The sequence below is a fragment of the Nuphar pumila genome, chromosome 3, assembly GCF_984573655.1.
Source record: "Nuphar pumila chromosome 3, dmNupPumi1.hap1.1, whole genome shotgun sequence".
In the NCBI taxonomy this organism is placed as follows: domain Eukaryota; kingdom Viridiplantae; phylum Streptophyta; class Magnoliopsida; order Nymphaeales; family Nymphaeaceae; genus Nuphar; species Nuphar pumila.
This window is the reverse complement of record NC_143251.1, coordinates 17,746,367-17,765,171: the sequence shown is the minus strand read 5'-3', so window position 1 is coordinate 17,765,171 and position 18,805 is coordinate 17,746,367. Positions and strand designations below refer to the sequence as shown.

Sequence of the window (18,805 nt, the reverse complement as noted above, 5' to 3'; positions counted from 1 at the left end):
TCCGAAGATCAAGTAGCTGATGTTTTTATCAAAGCCCTGGCAAGACCAAATTTCTCAAAATGTTGTGACAAGCTGAGCATGATTGATATCTATGCTCCAGCTTGAGGGGGAGTGTTGAGAGTAAGAGGCTTTTAGTAAATAAGTTTTTCTAAACTAAGTTTTTCTAAACTAGAGGTTATTTGAATCTTAATATTTAATGAGGGACCTGGGTGTAATTTTGTTCCTTGGACTATCTCTATTTAATATAGAGATTAGCCCTAATTCATTTTAACGAGTTCTCTTATTATGCAGCCATCTCTCTCTCTCTCTCTCTCTCTCTCTCTCTCTCTCTCTCTCTCTCTCTCTCTCTCTCTCTCTCTCTCTCTCTCTCTCTCGGTTTCTACGCATCTCACCTTACCTTCTACATATGGAATGTCGGTTTAGTAAGCAACAAAGTAGTGATGGGAGTGTAGTGAAGCTTGGTGAGCAAGAAATACCGGTGGATGATTGTTTCAAATATTTGGGATCTATCGTTCAAAAGTATAGAGAAATTGATGGAGATGTAAATCATAGGATAAAGGTTGAGTGTAGTGCGATCGTAGAATACCATTGCGGTTGAAGGAAAAGTTTTATAGGACGACTATTAGGCCCGCTTTACTACATGGTACGGAATGTTGGGCTGCCAAGAGACATCATATTCAAAAAATGAGTATAGCTGAGATGCGTATGCTTAGATGGATGTGTGGAAATACAATAAAAGATAAGATTCGGAACGCGGAGATACGTAAGAAGGTAGGTGTTGCACCCATTGAAAATAAGATGAGAGAGAATCGTTTACGGTGGTTTGGACATATTCGACGAAGGTCTAATGATGCTCCAGTTAGAAGGATGGAGAAATGGGAAAATATATTAGTTAAAAGAGGTCGGGGTAGGCCTAGGAAGACTTGGATGGAGATGATAGGAAAAGATATGAATGCTTTGAACCTCATCGAGGACATGGCATTGGATAGAAATCATTGGAGGAGAAGGATTCATGTGGAAGACCCAGAATGATTTTCTTTGTTGGTTCATATCGCCAACCCATATTGTTTTGGGATGAAGGCGTAGTTGTTGTTGTTGTTGTTGTACCGTGTAATAGTACTGTTCATTAGGAATAGTTTTTCTCTTATTTATTTTTTATCTTTTTATTTAATGGATTTTTTGTAAAGAGCATGGGCTATATGGTCAAAACACCATAGAGTCGTTGGGGGCTCTTCAACGGTCACATTTGTGACCGTTGGGAGCTCCCAATGACTCTATTGGGATTTCCCCAATAGACCCCATGCTCTCCAACCCCTCTCTTGTAACCGATGCTTCTCTTAAGCATTTATGTTCAATAAAGATGAATATTTTTTATATTTTGTGGTTTTCTATTTAGTTCCTTAATGTGTTACATGCACTTAGTGCGTGTGTTGTTGCCCCTTGTTGGCTATTGCTTTGTCCTATAGTGGACTTATGATTGTGCACATTATTATTGTGATCTTGTAAGGCCTTAGTGACATTGGTTTGTGCTTACGTACTCTTGTGATCGTGATCTTGTAAAGCCCTTAGTGGCATTGTTTTTGTATTTTCTATTATTTCATTACATGGTATCATAACCAAGAATTTCTTTTTGGCATTTTGCCTCTTTTGAGTCTTGGTATTCTTTGCTTCGAGTTAGTACTTCGTGAAGGATTCATGATCATTGTGTGGCTTGGATTCAAGGAAAAACTTGACCTGGTATGTATCTTATATCTTTAAGTACTTCTTGTGTTATCTTTTTCATGCATTATGCATGAGGAAGCACTTATTTTGTAAAACCCAAAAAAAAACGTGTCGGACTCGGTTCGAATCCGGGTCCAACGTATCAGATTCGGCCGACTTGTCCGACCTGGACCCGAACCCGATTAGGGTTCAAGAAGGTTTGAGCCTACATCTTTAAAAAGACGCAGGCCGAGTCAACAAGGGGCAAAACCCCTCGCCGCACTCTCCCTCCTCCCCGTCTGGCTCTCTTTCCTCCCTCGCCCTCTTCGCCCTTGGGCTCTGGCGACCCACCGACCGACAGGCCTTTTCCTTCCCAGCAACCCATGGTCGGGCTCCACCATCGCCTTACATTTCCCCCTCTCTGGCAGCCTCACCGGCGACCTCGCCCGACTCTCTCTCTCTCTCTCTCTCTCTCTCTCTCTCTCTCTCTCTCTCTCTCTCTCTCTTCGCCTTTTCCCGACCACCGCCATCGATGACAACACCCGACCTCGCCCTCTCGTTCCGCATTTCCGGCCACCGCGGCCCCGATGCCGGCTACACTGCGCCAGTCTTCAGGTAACCCCTTCCCCTCTCACTGTCTTTTTCCTCTTCGGTCCTCTCGACAGGCAGGGGCCTCGGCCCCTGCCGCTCTGGGCTTTCCGATAGGCAGGGCGACGCCCTGCCTCCTCCCGTCTGGCAAGGGCCTCGGCCTTGCCGTTCGGGCTTTTCGGCAGGCAGAGGCCGAGACCCCTGCCGCTCGGGTTTTTCGTCAAGCAGGGGGCTCGTCGCTCGGGTTTTTCGTCAGGCAGGGGGCAGAGCCCCCTTCCTCTGTAATGTTTCCGTCAGGAAGGAGGTGAAGCCCCCGCCTCTGTAATTTTTCTGGCAGGCAATGGGGCTCCGCCCCCTGCCTCTTTTATTTTTCGGCAGGCAGGGGGTTCTGCCCCCTGCCTCTTTTATTTTCCGCCAGTCACGGAGCGGAGCCCTCCTGCCGCTGTGTTTCTCCGTCAGGCAGGGAGGGTCCCCCGATGGGCAAATGATTCGGCTTCCCCAGTCATCAAAGTTATGGGAAAGGGACTACCATAATTATCCTATGTGGTAGTTTCCAGGCACTTCTGCAGAAGTTGGATGCATCCATAAGTCACGAATGCCTTTGGGAAATTCTCTCTCAGACATTGGTTGTCCCCTTAGGAGCGGACTCAATCAGTTATCTGGGGTATCATAAAATACATAGCATAATAAACCCCCGGACCGGTCTTGGTTGTTTCTACGTTTTGCGTCTGTGAGTACCCACAGGCCAGTTAATATCGAAACTAAAAATATCTTGATCACACTACTGTTTAGTTACACACCTTGAGATTCATAATTGCTTACTATGCTTAATTTCATCCTGTGTTAGTTATTTTGTTTTAGCTAGTTGTTGTCTGCCTGTAGAATCAATTGATCATGAATATTTGCACGCGTAGTTAATTTTGTCATTAATTTCTATAATTGCTTATCCTGTGAGCATGCTTTGCATTAGCTTTTGTTCCTTATTGTCTTTTGCGTACCTACCCATGTTATGGGTGCAAGTGACGATTAGATTCTTCAGACAACCAGTGGCACGATGCAACATGGCTCGAGACCTCACTCTTCTTACTGGCATACTGACTACCTATTTTGGCTTTGTACTTTTGCTCATGGGGAAAAACCCTTAATTTTGTACAGACTGAAATTCTATCAGTGAAATATACCTTTTGCTCGCTAACTATTTTGCTAAGAATAATTTTGCTGGTTCTTGTGTTAATGCGCCCAGAATCGTCAACTTGTTCCTCTTTCAAAGGAAAATATGTTTCCGCTGACTTTTGAAATCAAAACTTTGAATGTTGAAAGGTCTTCTCTAAATATTTTCCTTAATTACAAGTTGAAATTATGGGGCATTACATATTTTCTTTAATCTATATATATATATATATATATATATATATATATATATATATATATATGTTTGCCTCTTTTTATTAAAACAAAAAAAGCTTTGAATTTTTTTTTATTATTGTTGGACTTATTCTTATAAGGTTTATTTGTTTAATCTTATGAAACAAGATATATGTATGTTTTTTGAAATCATGTTTGAATCTTAATTTTTCAAAAACTTGTTTTATTTGATATATATGTATACAATTTTGTATGCTTGACCATTTATTGGCTTTTGTTCTATTATAGAACTTTGTTTTATTCTTTCTTGAAAAATTGTCATATATTTAAAAATAATTCAAGAAATTTTAAAATAATGGTGTTGTATGTATTTATAAGTATGATCTTATGAAATTTGGCTTAAACTTGGTTTAAATTTTTCTCTCTACTTTTGGTGTATTAAAATTAGCATATACAGTCTTACAAATTATGATTTAGCTTATGAAAAAATAATTTTTATATTGATATTTGATCCTTAAGCACTTATAATTGCCTTACATGATGAATAAGATTGTTTATTCGTGCATAAGGTATTAAGCATAATTTCTTATGGAAAGTCATTCACTTTAATAAATGCCTTTTATGGGTTTTTTTTGGGACAATAGTTATGATATTGGGTGTTTCTCTTGTTGCGCTTTTTGTGGTCCTTATGATTATGTTATTTTCTTAGTCTCATGGCTCTTTAATGAACATTATCTTACATGTTTTGCACCGGATTTAAATATTATGTTTATATTGAACACTTAGTTTTTAATAACATATTAGGTTGAGAATCATGAGAAACTTCTTTGTGTTTTCCCTTTGTGGGTGTTATAAGTGTTTCCCTCATCGTTCACTTTAGTACTTGTCTATTATTGATGGACGTGTTTATCCACTTAGATCTTTGGTGGACGTGTGTCCTTGATTAAAGACTCTTGATTCATTGCATACTTGTTATTTATAAAATATAAAACTTATTGTGCCCTTAGTGCCTTAAATCTATCGCCTGCATATATGCTTAAATTTGTTCTTATGCATGTCTTTTGTATAAGATATATAGCCTTAAGTTATTTAGATTATTGCATATACATGAATTGTTTTAATCTCTTTGTGAGTATCTATATTAGTTATACTTGTGTATGCACTTGGTTTTCTATATGATTCTTTGAGAATCTCTATATATGTTTTTATTCCTCTTTAATGATATATGGCATTGATCGTATCATAGTAGACTTATAATCTAGATTGAGCTATCTCTTTATATAGCTTGCTTATATTTACGATGCTTATGATTGCATTGCATATGATTGCATCAATTGACATCTTGTTGTGCATATGATTGCACTATATTCAATCTAAGTTTTTCATTTATCGTTATTAGATTTGATTTGAAACTTTGTTCTTTCAATTCTATTCTTATATTTGAACTCACTTACTTAGAAAATGATTTTCGTGAGTATTTATTGCCTTCTTATGGCATTTTTTTGTGTCCATCGCAGAATTTTTTTATATGATGCATCATTTTTCTTGGCCTTGTTATTGTTGAACCAGAGTTTGTTTGTGGGGGTGAGTTGCGTGCATCTCATTTATGTCAGTTTAGATTGTTAACTTATAGTTTGGCTCTAACTGACGGTTGTTTGATCTTTGATTTTATGAGTGTATTGTATCACTCATTTGTTTATTTGGTCATTATTATGTTGGATGCTCATAATTATATTTATTTATGATAGCTATCTATTTTTGAAACCATGGTCTTTCGAAACATTGTACAAATTGATGGCATTAGTTTGTTTTCATTACAAGCTCTCTTACCTTTTGTGTTTTCTCCTATTATGCTTCTTATTTAAGTATCATTTTATGTAGACAAGAAATGTTTGTTCACACTTTTGTGTATTTTTAGCCCATTAGTAACATTATGATTATACACTTAGATCTAGTCGTTGATACACTTGACCTTTTAGTGTCATTATATATAAACAAAAGATATTTATTCACACCTTCGTATGTGATTTTAGCCCATCGTTGGCATTGTGATTATGCTCTTGTTCTAGTCAGTGATACACTTGTTTTGAGAGTCATTATATGTAGACAAGAGATGTTTATTCAGACCTTTGTAGGCAAAGATATGTATAAAGATGAGGTCTTAGGATCAAGAATCAAGATATTACATTGTATCCATAAGGAGTGTGCACAACTTGAAACCCAATCATATGCAAGCAAACAATTGATGACCTCTCACTTCAATGTTTCCCACTGAAGTGATGGCCAAAAAATAATGGGGAATGGTGCAGTCCAACAAAGGCAGCACCACCTCCTTGTTACACCTCAACAGTTGTAACATTCTATCTTCGAGTTTTGTTTATCTCATCCATTTTTTGGCCAGAAACATCTCTTCATCATTGTCAACAGACAAAAACTGTGGAGTCATGCTTCTATCCTTGGTTGTCGCCACAAAAGGAAAAGAGAAAAGGCCTTTCTAGCAAGAATTTGGCCACAAGCATGACCAAAATATATTATGAGGGCATCGTCCTTATCAGAGGGCACTATTCAGTTTCCAGGCCCTTGCCATGACTAAAAGATGAGCTGAAGCTGGAAAGCAGCTGGGTAGCACCACGGTGAAAGAGATTGTGTGTGTGTGTGTGTGTGTGTGTGTGTGTGTTAGGGGGTTGGTAGGGGGAAGTCTTTGGTGTAGACATGTGTACAGTATCAATGAGTTGAAACTCATAGGTGCAAGTTGTTTCGACTCAATCTGACACTGTATATGTGATCTAAGTGAACAAAGAGAAAGGATAACCTTATACAAAGGCACAGAGGTATTAAAAAATCCACATCAAAACCGTAGGAACAGTGCATACATGATTCCCATTATTCTACAATCATTCTATGTCCAGTCCCAACTGTAATGATTGATGAATCATCATATCTGAAAAAGGCATAAAGCAAAAATAAAAGGATTTGACATCAATAATTCTGTTTATGATGTAATATGCTAATATGCTGGTAGATAGATTGTCACAGGTTCACATGACACAAGCGACTACACAGTAAACTCACATTCCTACATGTCGTTCTTGGAATTGATTTGTGCTCTAGTTTCTCTAGAGATGTGTTATTAACTCTGAGTTCTTTACGGAAAGAAAAACTTCGCTAATTTGTAAACATATAAATTTAACAAAAATGTAGAAATATGTAACATCTCTAGAAATATATACTTTATCTACTTGAAGATTTTCCTCTAGATCTTCAGATGGGATAAGTGCCTCTTCTAACAAGCCAAGATTCCTGGAAGAGAAGCAAATATTCAAAAAATCAAGATATGATAGTGAGAGTACAGGAAGCAATTTTACATTTAAACACGTAATATAAACTCACAACTCAATGTGTGATTGGTCCTTAATGATCCCATTTTAGAGGAAATGATTACATAGATCGAAATATAGAGAGAAAATACTATAAAATTAATTAAATAAAAAAACTAAGTTTAAGAAGAGATATCAGTTACTTTGTTCCATTTCCACATAAATGGGTCAGGTCGTTTAGTTTAATTTATTCAGGACTTTGCTCAGAGCAAGCCTCAGGCTGTCCTAATTTGCCTCTAATTTCTTCAGCTTGTGAACTTATTGCCTTGAAATAAAGCATGAAACTCCCTTTATTGTGTTTTCTATTTTCATTAACACGGTAGCACACATAACTTCTCATGCTTTTTAGCTCTTGAGTAATTCAGATTTCTTGACATTTCTTGGATAAAACCCAATGTATAGTGGTTGTTTTGTTTCTTGAACTATGTTTTTAGAACTGACTGCTGATATTCATAGTCAGGCATCCATGTAGCAAGAACAGGATCTACATAGTCGGTGTGCATTTTTCTTTTGTAGTGTACGAGTACTTATTTTCAGATAGTTTTCCACTTATGCCAACACTTGCTTTGTACTTTTATGTTTGAAATTATTCTATGTATGGTCTCTTTTTCTCCAAAGGGGGCGCTTTTTGTTTTAAGATGTATTCTATCATCTAGACTTGTATTGTATATGATAACCCCTGCTTTGCTTATAAACTCGTTCAGAATTTCCATCAAACATTGCTGCACAACCTTATATTTTGCCAGTGATGAAAATAATGTTTCAAATCTCATAGCTACCATTCTTAAATGACAAAGATGAAAAGTTGAAGAATATAGCTGATCATAACCCCCTTTAAGATTATGGAAAGCAAGATATTTCGCTTCAGATGAAGTTCAACATTGTTAAATCCAATTGCAACTGCAGCTAATCTTGGAAGCAGCATATCTGGAAATCTATGAAATGTTGCCAGATAAGAGGAGGATAGAGGATAATCATAGATTCTGTAACTGAGAGCAAAGATTCTCACCATATCTGCTTCTTTGAAGATCAAAACGGACGAGAAAGCAACTATATAGCCAAGAAAAAGAGTCAAGATTTTATGTGATCAATGCTGTTGAAGAAAAGATCAAGATACAATAAGCACAAAAGCATGGTCTCCTCTTCTGCTTTCACTGACATCTATTCATGAACCTATCATACAGGCCATGCATAATCAGACACGTAAATTCAACTCAACTGGTTTTTCTTCTTGACATATAAATGGTAGTCTCAAAGACTTGGTTCCAATTATCTTTCAGTCACTTAAGACTGCAGACTTTTAAAATTAAATGTGTTTGCAAAATGAAACAACTGATCACAATTTTAACCATTAAATCATGTATTTTCAAATCATAAACCTGACTGAACCTTTCTAATGCACTTCTGTCAGCACTACTAAAGCTTTGCATGTACTGGTAAAATTATAGTAGCAGGATTCTTCTGCAGTTGAGATAGAAGCTCCAAGCTCCTCCTATTGTGTGTCTGTTGTCATCCCCAATTCCAGATATTATAGGTAAACCACAATCACATCTTACATATGACAGGAATACATGAGCAACAGTCATTTATTTTTTCCATTAACAGAAGTTGGTCATGTAAGCAAAAAGCTGTTCCAAAGCATCTCTGTCATGGAAGACTTTTTATATTTGCCAAATCATTTTTCTACCTTTTTGTAATGAAAATAGCAGAAGCACCAATGATCCAACGAACTCTTTAAAAGAGTCAAACAAGGAGCCAAGAACACAAGCACGTAAAGTGCGCAAATAACCCACTAAGGGGTAAAGTGCCTTAAAGGCAAAAATATATTAGAGAGAAAAGGTGGGCTGAAAAAACCCTTACAATGCAAGAGGGAGAGCCCTCTTTTTATAGAGGAGAAAAGGTAGAGAGAGGGACCACATAGGGGCTCCCTTTTAGTCGTTGGGAGCCCCAACGGTCATAATGACCGTTGGGGCTCCCAACGACTAGAAGGTGGGGCCCCTAGTGGTCATATTACAATGATTAAAAATAAAAAGGAAAAAAGAAGAAAGAAAAGCAAAAAAAACCTATAAGTAAAAGAGTACATGAGGAATTACAAAAATACCCCTATCAGGTATTTGAATTGAGAAATGAAGAATATATATATATATATATATACATATTTTAACACGCCTCCTCAAACTTTACGGGGAGAAGACCGAAAGTTTGCCAAGAAGAAACAAAAAACACAGAGTTGGAAGCGCTTTGGTGAAGAAATCAGCCAACTGATATTCTGAAGTAACATATGGTAGTGTGATGGTTCCTTTGAGAAATTCGTCTCGAACATAGTGACTATCCATTTCAATATACTTGGTACGCTCGTGGAATGTATGATTGTTTGCGATGCAAATTGCGCTCTTGTTATCACAACACATCTTGGTGGAAGAAGAAATGAGAACGTTCATGTCACAGAGGAGACTTTTAAGTCACACAATTTTTATAGTTGTCATCGCTATGGCCCGATATTCAGCAAAGCAGTTAATTCAAGAGATGAAGAAGAGGATAAGAAAAGCCCTTTGGAAATGGTGCTCTTAATGTATCGCACAACTCGCATCACGGCCGCCATGTGAACTGTAGTAGGAGCATGCTAAAATTGATGAACTGCATGAGCAATATCTGAACGGGTGATGGATAAGTAAGGGATCCAATCTGTAATGACGGGGAAAAAAAGGGCTTGGATTCAGGTCGGATCCGGACCCGACACGAACCCAAAGGGGAGGCACCGCCTCCCGTGTCTTTTGAAGACAGCGAGGCAGAGGTTTCAAAGAGAACCCCCGCCCCCTTCTTCCTCTCTCGTTCTCTCTCCCTGAAACCCCCTCACCGCCTCCCTGTTGCCCCCCCTCTCTCGTCTGACCCTGCGTACCGGCGGCTTCTCCATCGGCGCTCCGCGTCCGGCATCGCATCTCGCCGAAATCCCAACGTCGAGGAGCCCCTTTTCCCCCCACGCGTCGGCCACCACCTTCTTCCCTCTTCTGTGAAGGCATCGGCAGCACCGCCATTGCCTTTCGCTCTGGTGACCCTCCAGGTACACTCCTCCTTCGTCCGTCTCTCTCTCTCTCCCTTACTTCTCTGTTGCGCAGGGAGGGGCTGAGCCACCTCCCTGCCTCCCTCAATCGCAAGGGAGGGGCAAAGCCCCGTCCTTGCTGCCTTCAAATCGCAGGGACGGGGCAGAGCCCCCTCCCTGCGATGAGTTTTGCGAGGGAGGGGCCCAGCCCCCTCCTGATGCCTCTGTTAGCAGGGGAGGGGTCGAGCCCCTCCCTATGTGTTGTTACGACAGGGGGGGGGGGGGGGTCGAGCTCCCCTCCCTGCTCCCTGCATCTCATTACGGCAGGGGAGGGTCGAACCCTCCCTGCTGCCTCTTTTGGTCAGGGGAGGGGTCGAGCCCCCTCCCTGCACCATCATCTTCTTCTTCTCTCCTTTTCACTCGGCAGGCCGGCAGGGGCGACGCCCCCTGTCGCCTGTGTCCGACTGGTTGGTAGGGGGTGATGCCCCCCTGCCGCCTATTGTTGATCGACTGGCAGGGGTTTCCAGCCCCTGCCCCTCACTCTCTCTGTTTGTAACGCCCCAAATTTCAAACTTGCGAACATTTTCAGAAAAACAGGCAAGAGACTAGAAATATCTCTTTCCTTCAGAGTTTGTTTATGAAATCAGCGGAAGATTTTTCTTTGATAAATCATAAGGCAAGCTGACAACTTTGGGTACGTTAGCTAAAAGAACCAAAACTCACAAGATTCGGATATCCTAAGGGAAATCCGATACAAACCCAAGCGTCCAGGACGCGAGCTAAGAGCAGAAAGAAGAAGTCTTGAAGTCATCTCGCAATCGCGCCATCGCCGTAGTGTACCTAATCATCACCTGTACCCATAGAATGGGTTAGTTTTGCGAAAAACTAGTAGGTGCACAGGAGAGACTAACAGGAAACTGAATTAAGTACATTTAATTCAGTAGGTTACGCAATTTAAAGCAGATAAGCAGTTAAACAGGTAAGCAATGCAAACGCGTAAGTAGTACAAGCGAATAAGTAGGGCAAGCGAGTAAGCAGTGCAAATGCGTAAGTAGTGCAAACAGTAAGCAGTTCAAAGCAAGTAAGCAGTGCAACTGACAAACGCAGCATACGATTCAATTGATCGTAGGCTGTGAACCACCACGCAACTAGCTTGTTCTCGTTCCTAGAACGAGGTCACAACATCTAATCACCATCAGGACATCGTTTGTCGCTCACTACTTCTAACAAACGCGTTGTCCTGAACAACCTTAACCTATTCTCATCTCTCAAAACCTTACGCGGCCAACTGCCACCTGTTATGACTCACTAAGGCATCATACTTCTCAGAAAAGCTCACCCTTCCGTAGAAGGTCCAAAACATGATCACTAACTCAAATCGTTAACGATCTGATTCTCACCTGAGTCAAGCATGTAATCATGCTAAAACAGAAAGTCGAAACTATGAATTCATAGTTGGCTATCACAAACAATCTCAGAAGATCGTCGCAACTCACCATAACTTTCTATGGTAAGCAAAAACACAAGATCCACATCGGATCGCTCGGTCCGGGAGATATACGACCTGACAAGGAATTACCGCCCTAGAGGGTATACTTGGTCCTGGACCATACACTTCCTCACAGGAGTTCACCGTCTTTGCGGCTACCCGTTCGTGGACAGTGTACATCCTCACAAAGATTTACCGCTCTAGCCGGGTCACCTGATCTTGATCATACATACCCACACAGCGAAACCTTTGGGAAGTTGATCCCCACCAAATGCCATATCTAATGAAAATCATTGTGATACACGTATCAACACAAATGACCACTCTCGGGGTCAAAAGCCACTAATACAAACGACAAGAACAACGCTGGATCACCTGGTCTGGGAAATGTATCACCTCACAAGGAATTCCGCCCTAGATGGTATATCTGGTCTTGGACCATACACTTCCTCACAGGAGTTCACCGTCTTTGCGGTTACCCGTTCGTGGACAGTGTACATCCTCACCGAGAATCTACCACTCTAACCGGGTACCTGGTCTTGATCATACACACCCTCGCAGATAATCCTTTGGAGATCAGGTCCTCGACAGACGCCCTACTCAGTGATGCATGCATCATTAATCGACTGCTCTGAACAGTTTACTACTCTCGATGTCAGTAGCCACAATATAGGCACAAGCATTCATATCAGCAATGTGCATCGTATCACTTCACATAGAAGCATAATATCCTACGCATCGTGTTATTGCCATAAGGAATATTGCAATCCTCAAATAGGCCCTCAAAGTATGTGTAAACGACACATGAGAACGCACAAATATGGCAATTCAGTTGATTCTATGGGCGAAGGGTAACTAACTCTACCCGTCAGCCAAACAAAATAAATGAATAAGACAAGCACTCATAACAATGCTCGTAAAACATATAATTACCATAAAATGGCTCAGTCCATCAACAAGTAATTAAAATTAAATTAATTGTAAGGCATAAACCATTACATCACAAGTCATTCATAAGCAATCATACGGCAACAGTTATATCACACTATGTAAGCAACTTATAAGACAAGTGGCCACATCAATCCTAGTTGCCACCAGTTCGTAGATTACGAGCTGTATGCAATCACATCAATCATAAGAGATGCAAGCCAACAAGTGCTACGCTACAATAAGCACCAAACAGTTCGACCAAGGGATAAAGCAAGTCACATGCTAATATGTAGCAACTGGTATAATGCTATTATTATAAGCATTTAACTAGCATGAGAAACTCCTTATTACTCCGCAAAGAACTGCGTAAGCAGTTTAACCAACTAGAATAACGCCTTGACAGGCGTGCACAGTTCAACGAGTAGGATACTGAACTATCGAGCAAGCATGCGAATTAGTAGTGCAAGCGAAGCAGTAGTGCAAGTGAATCAGTAGTGCAAGTGAATCAGTAGTGCAAGCGAATCCGTAGTGCAAGTGAATCTCACGACCCATGACCAGTGTGAACAGACCTTATGTTTTGATAATTACTGGCCTGCGGGTACGCGCAGGCAAAACATACAAACAACTGAGACTAGTTCGGGCGTCTGTTATTCTATGTATTTTCGATAACCCGAATAGCTAGTTGAGTCCGCTCTAAAGGGGACGGCATTAGCCGAGAGAGGATTCCCCAGAGGCTGAAAAGCAGTGTCACGGATGCATCCAACTTCTGCAGAAGTGTTGAGCTAACTTGTGTAGCCCCTATCCCCTAACTCCAATGACTGGGGAGGCCGGATCTTTGCCCGTGGGGTGCTTGTTAACAACCTGTCCATTGGAGTTTTTGTACCGATCTGTCCTCTCCCTTGACAGATAACCAGAAGCGAACGGGTGCGTTAAGGGTTGCTTAACTAACGACCCATTCTATGCTGTGGTATTTAAACCACTCGAGCATCTTGCTTGTGAAGGCGAATGTGAGGCCATTTATGTGATTACAGCATTTTGCATTTAGCGTTGTTCGAGGTCGCACGACCGTCTCATCCGATCATCGCAGTACTAGACGTGTCGTGCACGACTACAAGTACTCTAGGATGAAGGGGGTATAGCTCCTCAATAGAAGCCTTAACAGGAGTGTTTCACAAAGATGTAAAGTTTATCAACTTTACTTTATCTTTTGAAACAACAGTACTTTATGGCAACATTATGCATGTGATTATCTCGAATCACATCCGCTATCGGAGTATCTACATGTCTCGCATGACTCGATACCGACCTCGATAGACGGGATACGGGTTTCTCAACAGAACACCCGCTAAGAAGTTCGCTCGAACCCCCAATTCGGGATCACCCGAGATAAGCCAAGAAGGCGAGCAAAGCCAGCTAGTCACATCCTTCCAAATGCTTCGATTTGGACTAGTCTTTGATGTTTTTGCGCAGCTCCCTAAAATCTCAAGTCGACTCTGCAGGACTGCGCACACGAAGAGCCAGGATCCTTGCGAGGTATCCCTCTCCTTAAACGGAGGTGTATCGCCAGCTCCCAACTGAACTCTTGTCGCAAGAGTGAGTGATAGATGTCTCTTGCATCCTCCACGAGGATGCCTTTAAGGCATACGCAAAGAGCAAGAACCTGCACGTCATCTGCAAAAGCAATGCAATACCAACACATATGCAAAAGCAAGAGCCTAGGCGCAACGGCAAAGTAAAGGCGGTAAGCAGAAGTGCAACGCAAACCCTCGCACAACGCGCGACGACAAGTAAAGACTGTAAGCAGGAGTGCAACGCAGAACCTTTGCACGATGCGCAACGACAAAGTAAAGGAACTGTAAACAGGAGTGCAACACAAAACCTGTGCGTGATGCGCAACGGTAAAGTAAAGGGCAAGGATCGCGAAATCGCGTCCTTGAGTTAAATGTGTACTCGTATAAATATATATGATATATATATGCATATATATTTATTTAATTGTCCTTTTTAGTTAATTAAACTCAATTCAATTGTCCAAGTCTTTTGTGCAATCTTTCCCTACCTTTGAGAGTTGCAAGCTTGCTGTTGTCTGTGGATGTACGTGATTGACGGCTCGGGTTGCGGAGCGCGAGCAGGGTCCGTCGTACGAGCTGCAAAAATAACGATCTTAGCAAGCTAATACCAAAATAGAAAGTGAGGGGCACTATCATCGTCCTGACCTAAGGGAAGCAAAGGCAGGGGCATTGTGCACATGCGCACCTGCCATAAGCGCAAGAAGCAGGGGCAGGGCCACGAGCCCCTGCTGACATGCTGTCAGCGAACAACGGGGAGGCAGGGGGTCGCACCCTTGCCCGAAGAAGACAACGAGGGAGGCTTCGCCCTGCCAGCCAAGAGGGCAAGGAAGCGAGGCCCTTCCCTGCCAGCCAAGAGGGCAAGGAAGCGAGGCCCTTCCCTGCCAGCCACTAAGGGGGAAGCAGGAGGCCGCACGTTGCCTTTCAACAACGAACGGAGGCCCGCCCGATGCCAATAAAAAGTGAGGCGAGGGGGCTTGCCCCGGCCTGCCGAAAAACAGCGAAGGCAGGGGCGATGCCCCTGCCTAACGAGAAAAGAGGCACAGGGAGGGCTCGGCCCCCTCCCTTGCCGTAACAAAGAGCAGGGAGGGGCTCAACCCCCTCCCCCGTCAAAACAAAGAGCAGGGAGGGGGCTCAGCCCCTCCCCTGCCAAACGAAAGGGCAGGGAGGGGGCTCAGCCCCTCCCCTGCCTAAAAGGGAGCAGAGAGGAGGGGCTCGACCGCTCCCTTGCCGTGACAGAGGGGACAGAGAGGAGGGGGACGAGCCCCTCCTCTGCCGTAACAGGAGGCAGGGAGGAAGGGCTCGGCCCCTCCCCTGCCTTGACAGAGGACACAGAGAGGAGGGGGCCGAGCCCCTCCTCAGTCGTAACAGGAGGCAGGGAGGAAGGGCTCGGCCCCTCCCCTGCCTTGACAGAGGGCACAGAGAGGAGGGGGGCGAACCCCTCCTCTGCCGTAACAGGAGGCAGGGAGGAGGGGCTCGGCCCCTCCCCTACCGTGACAGAGGGAGCAGAGAGGAGGGGGCCGAACCCCTCCTCTGCCGTAACAGGAGGCAGGGAGGAGGGGCTCGGCCCCTCCCCTGCCGTGACAGAGGGAGTAGAGAGGAGGGGGCCGAACCCCTCCTCTGCCGTAACAGAGAGCAGTAGAGAGAAGGGGGCCGAACCCCTCCTCTGCCGTAACAAGAGGCAGGGAGGAGTGTCGTGCCCCTCCCCTGCTAAAAAGGGGGCACAGGGAGGGGATTTGACCCCTCCCGTGGCCACAGAGAGAGGTGAGGGAGAGAGAGAAGAGACTGCGAGGAAAAGAGGGCGTACCTGGTGGTCGCCGACGGCGGCAGCGGCAGCGGCGGCGTCGGTGGCAGGTCGCAGGTGGCGGCAGCGTCGGCGTGGTCGCAGAGGGGGGTTGTCGCCGGCGACAGCCTAACAGTCCTCTTCGGCAAATCACCGAAGACGAGGGAGAATCGGGGAGAGAGAACGAGAGAGGAAGAAGGGGGCGGGGGTTCTCTTTGAAACCCCTGCCTCCCTGTGTTAAAAACACGGGAGGCGGTGCCTCCATTCGGGTCCGGGTCGGGTCCGGGTCCTGATCCGACCCGAATCCAAACTTTAAAAAAAAAAAGATTGGTTATTACACTGTTACCTTTGGCCGGTAGGGGTTGTGGCCCCTACCTATCGTCTTTTGGCAGGACGACAGGGGCATCACCCCTGTCGCCTGAAACTTTTGGATCGGCAAGGGCTAAAGCCCCTGCCTGTCATTTCTGGTAGGTCGGCAGGGGCTGGAGCCCTGCCTGTCCTTTGTCGACAGGGGCGACGCCCCCTGTCGCCTGCATCTGTTCTTCGGCAGTAAGGGTTATTCGACCCTGTCTGGCATTTCTTCAACGTTGGCGGGGACCATTGCCCCCTTCACCTTGTTTGTTTTCTGGTAGGGGGTTTCGCCCCTCTGCCTTATCTTGCTGTCTCTGTTGCTCTTCTGCATTCTGCAGGGAGTTGAGCTCCCTGCCTACCCTCGTATCGGGGTCCGGTACTGTTGCAGGTCTTACCGGACCCACTTCTCATTTGTATTTTGGCATGCTAACCTTTTTAGCATCACAGGTTGAACGGTGGATCATGCTTGCCCTTCATGGCTTGAGCTCGTGCTTACCTATGTAGTTGACATACGAGTACCGTCACCCCTCAAGGTAGGGGAAGATTGCACGGAAGACTTGGATAATTAAATTAAGTTCAATTAAACTAAAAATGATCATTAAATGAATATATATATATATATACGAGTATGCACTTCACTCAAGGACGCGGTTTCGCGATCCTTGCCCTTTACCTTCTATCTGTCTTTACTTGTCGTCGCGCATCGCGTCGAGATCTTGCGTTGCACTTCTGCTTACAGTTTTTACTTGCTGTCACGCATCGCGTCGAGGTTTAGCGTTGCACTTCTGCTTACCGCATTTACCTTCTTGTCGCGCTTTGCGCCTAGGCTCTTGCTTTTGCATATGTGTTGGTATTGCCTTGCTATTGCAGATGACGTGCAGGTTCTTGCTCTTTGCGTATGGCTTAAAGTCATCCTTGTGGAGGATGCAAGGGGCATTTACCACTCTCTCTCTTGCGACGAGAGTTGAGTTGGGAGCTAGCGTTACATCCTCGTCTAAGGAGAGGGATACCTTACAAGGATCCTGACTCTTCGAGTATGCAGTACTGCATACAAGTTGGGGTTCGAGCGAACTACTTAGCAAAGGTTCTGTTGAGAAACTTATATCCCGTCTATCGAGGTCGGTATCGAGTCATGCGAGGCATGTAGATACCCTGATAGCTGATAAGATTCTAGAAAATCGCATGCATAATGTTGGCACAAGGTACTGTTGTTTCAAAAGATAAACATTATGCCTTTGTGAAACACTCCTGTTGAGGCTTCTATTGAGGAGCTATACCCCCTTCATCCTAGAGTACTTGTAGTCGTGCACGACACGTCTAGTAGTGTGATGATCGGATGAGACGGTCGTGCGACCTCAAACAGTGCTAAATGCACAATGTTGTAATCACATAAATGGCCTCACATTCCCCTTCACAGGCAAGATGCTTGAGTGGTTTAAAGACCACAACATAGGATGGGTCGTTAGTTAAGCAACCCCTAATGCACCCATTCGCTTTTGGTTGTTCTGTCAAGGGAGAGGACAGAGCGATACAAAACTCCAATGGACAAGTTGTTAACAATCACCCCACGGGCAATGATCCGGCCTCCCCGGTCATTGGAGTTAAGGGGAAAGGGGCTACAATAGTTAGCTCAACACTTCTGCAGAAGTTGGATGCATCCATGGCACTGCTTATCAGCCTCTGGGGAATCCTCTCTTGGCTAAAGTCGTCCCCTTTGGAGCGGACTCAACTAGCTATTCGGGTTATTGAAAATACATAGAATAATAGACGCCTGAACTAGTCTCAGTTGTTTCTACGTTTTGCCTACGCATACCCGCAGGCCAGTCATATCGAAACATAAAGTTTGTTCACACTGGTCGATTGCTTGCTTGCTCGGTAGTTCAGTATGCTACTCGTTGAGTTGTACCCACCTGTTGAGGCGTTACTCTAGTTTGCTAAACTGCTTACGCAGTTCTTTGCTAAGTAACATCTAGCTTCTCATACTAGTTAAATGCTTATAATAATAGCATTATGCCAATTGCTACATATTAGCATGTGACTTGTTTTATCCCTTGGTCGAACTGGTTGGTGCTTATTGTAACGTAGCACTTGTTGGCTTGCATCTCTTATGATTGATGTGATTGCATACAACTCGTAATCTACGAACTGGTGGCAACTAGGATTAATGTGGCCGCTTGTCTTATAAGCTGCTTACATATTGTGATATAATTGTTGTCGTATGATTGCTTATGAATGGCTTGTGATGCAATGGTTTATGCCTTACGATTAATTTAATTACTTGCTGATGGACTGAGCCATTTGATGGTAATTGTATGTATTACGAGCATTGTTGTGAGTGTTTGTCTTATTCAATTGTTTTGTTTGGTTGGCGGATAGAGTTAGTTACTCTTCGCCTATAGAATCAGCTGGATTGCCATATCTGCATGTTCTCGTGTTGTCGTTTACGCATGCTTTGAGGTCCTATTTGAGGATTGCAATGTTCCTTGTAGCAATAATACGATGCGTAGGATTTTATACTTTTATGTGATGTGATTGTTATGCCACACGATAAGAATGTTGGAAGTATGCGATAATATGTTCATGGTTCATGGAACCTTATTGGAGGAATGTATG

General features: G+C 43.4%; 1 protein-coding gene across 9 annotated transcripts in view; it reads right to left on the bottom strand.

Moving 5' to 3' along the window:
- Positions 1-18,805, bottom strand: part of ABCC13 (multidrug resistance-associated protein 11) — a 255,662-nt gene that overhangs the window by 216,138 nt on the left and 20,719 nt on the right. For all 9 annotated transcript variants that reach the window (XR_016430764.1, XR_016430766.1, XR_016430765.1 and 6 more), the window contains one exon: positions 6,885-6,954. Coding sequence is in view for 6 of the 9 variants with exons in the window: in XM_089998956.1 (XP_089855082.1) it covers positions 6,885-6,954 (70 nt within the window). In the remaining 3 variants the exon portion in view is untranslated. The remainder of the gene's footprint in view (positions 1-6,884; positions 6,955-18,805) is intronic.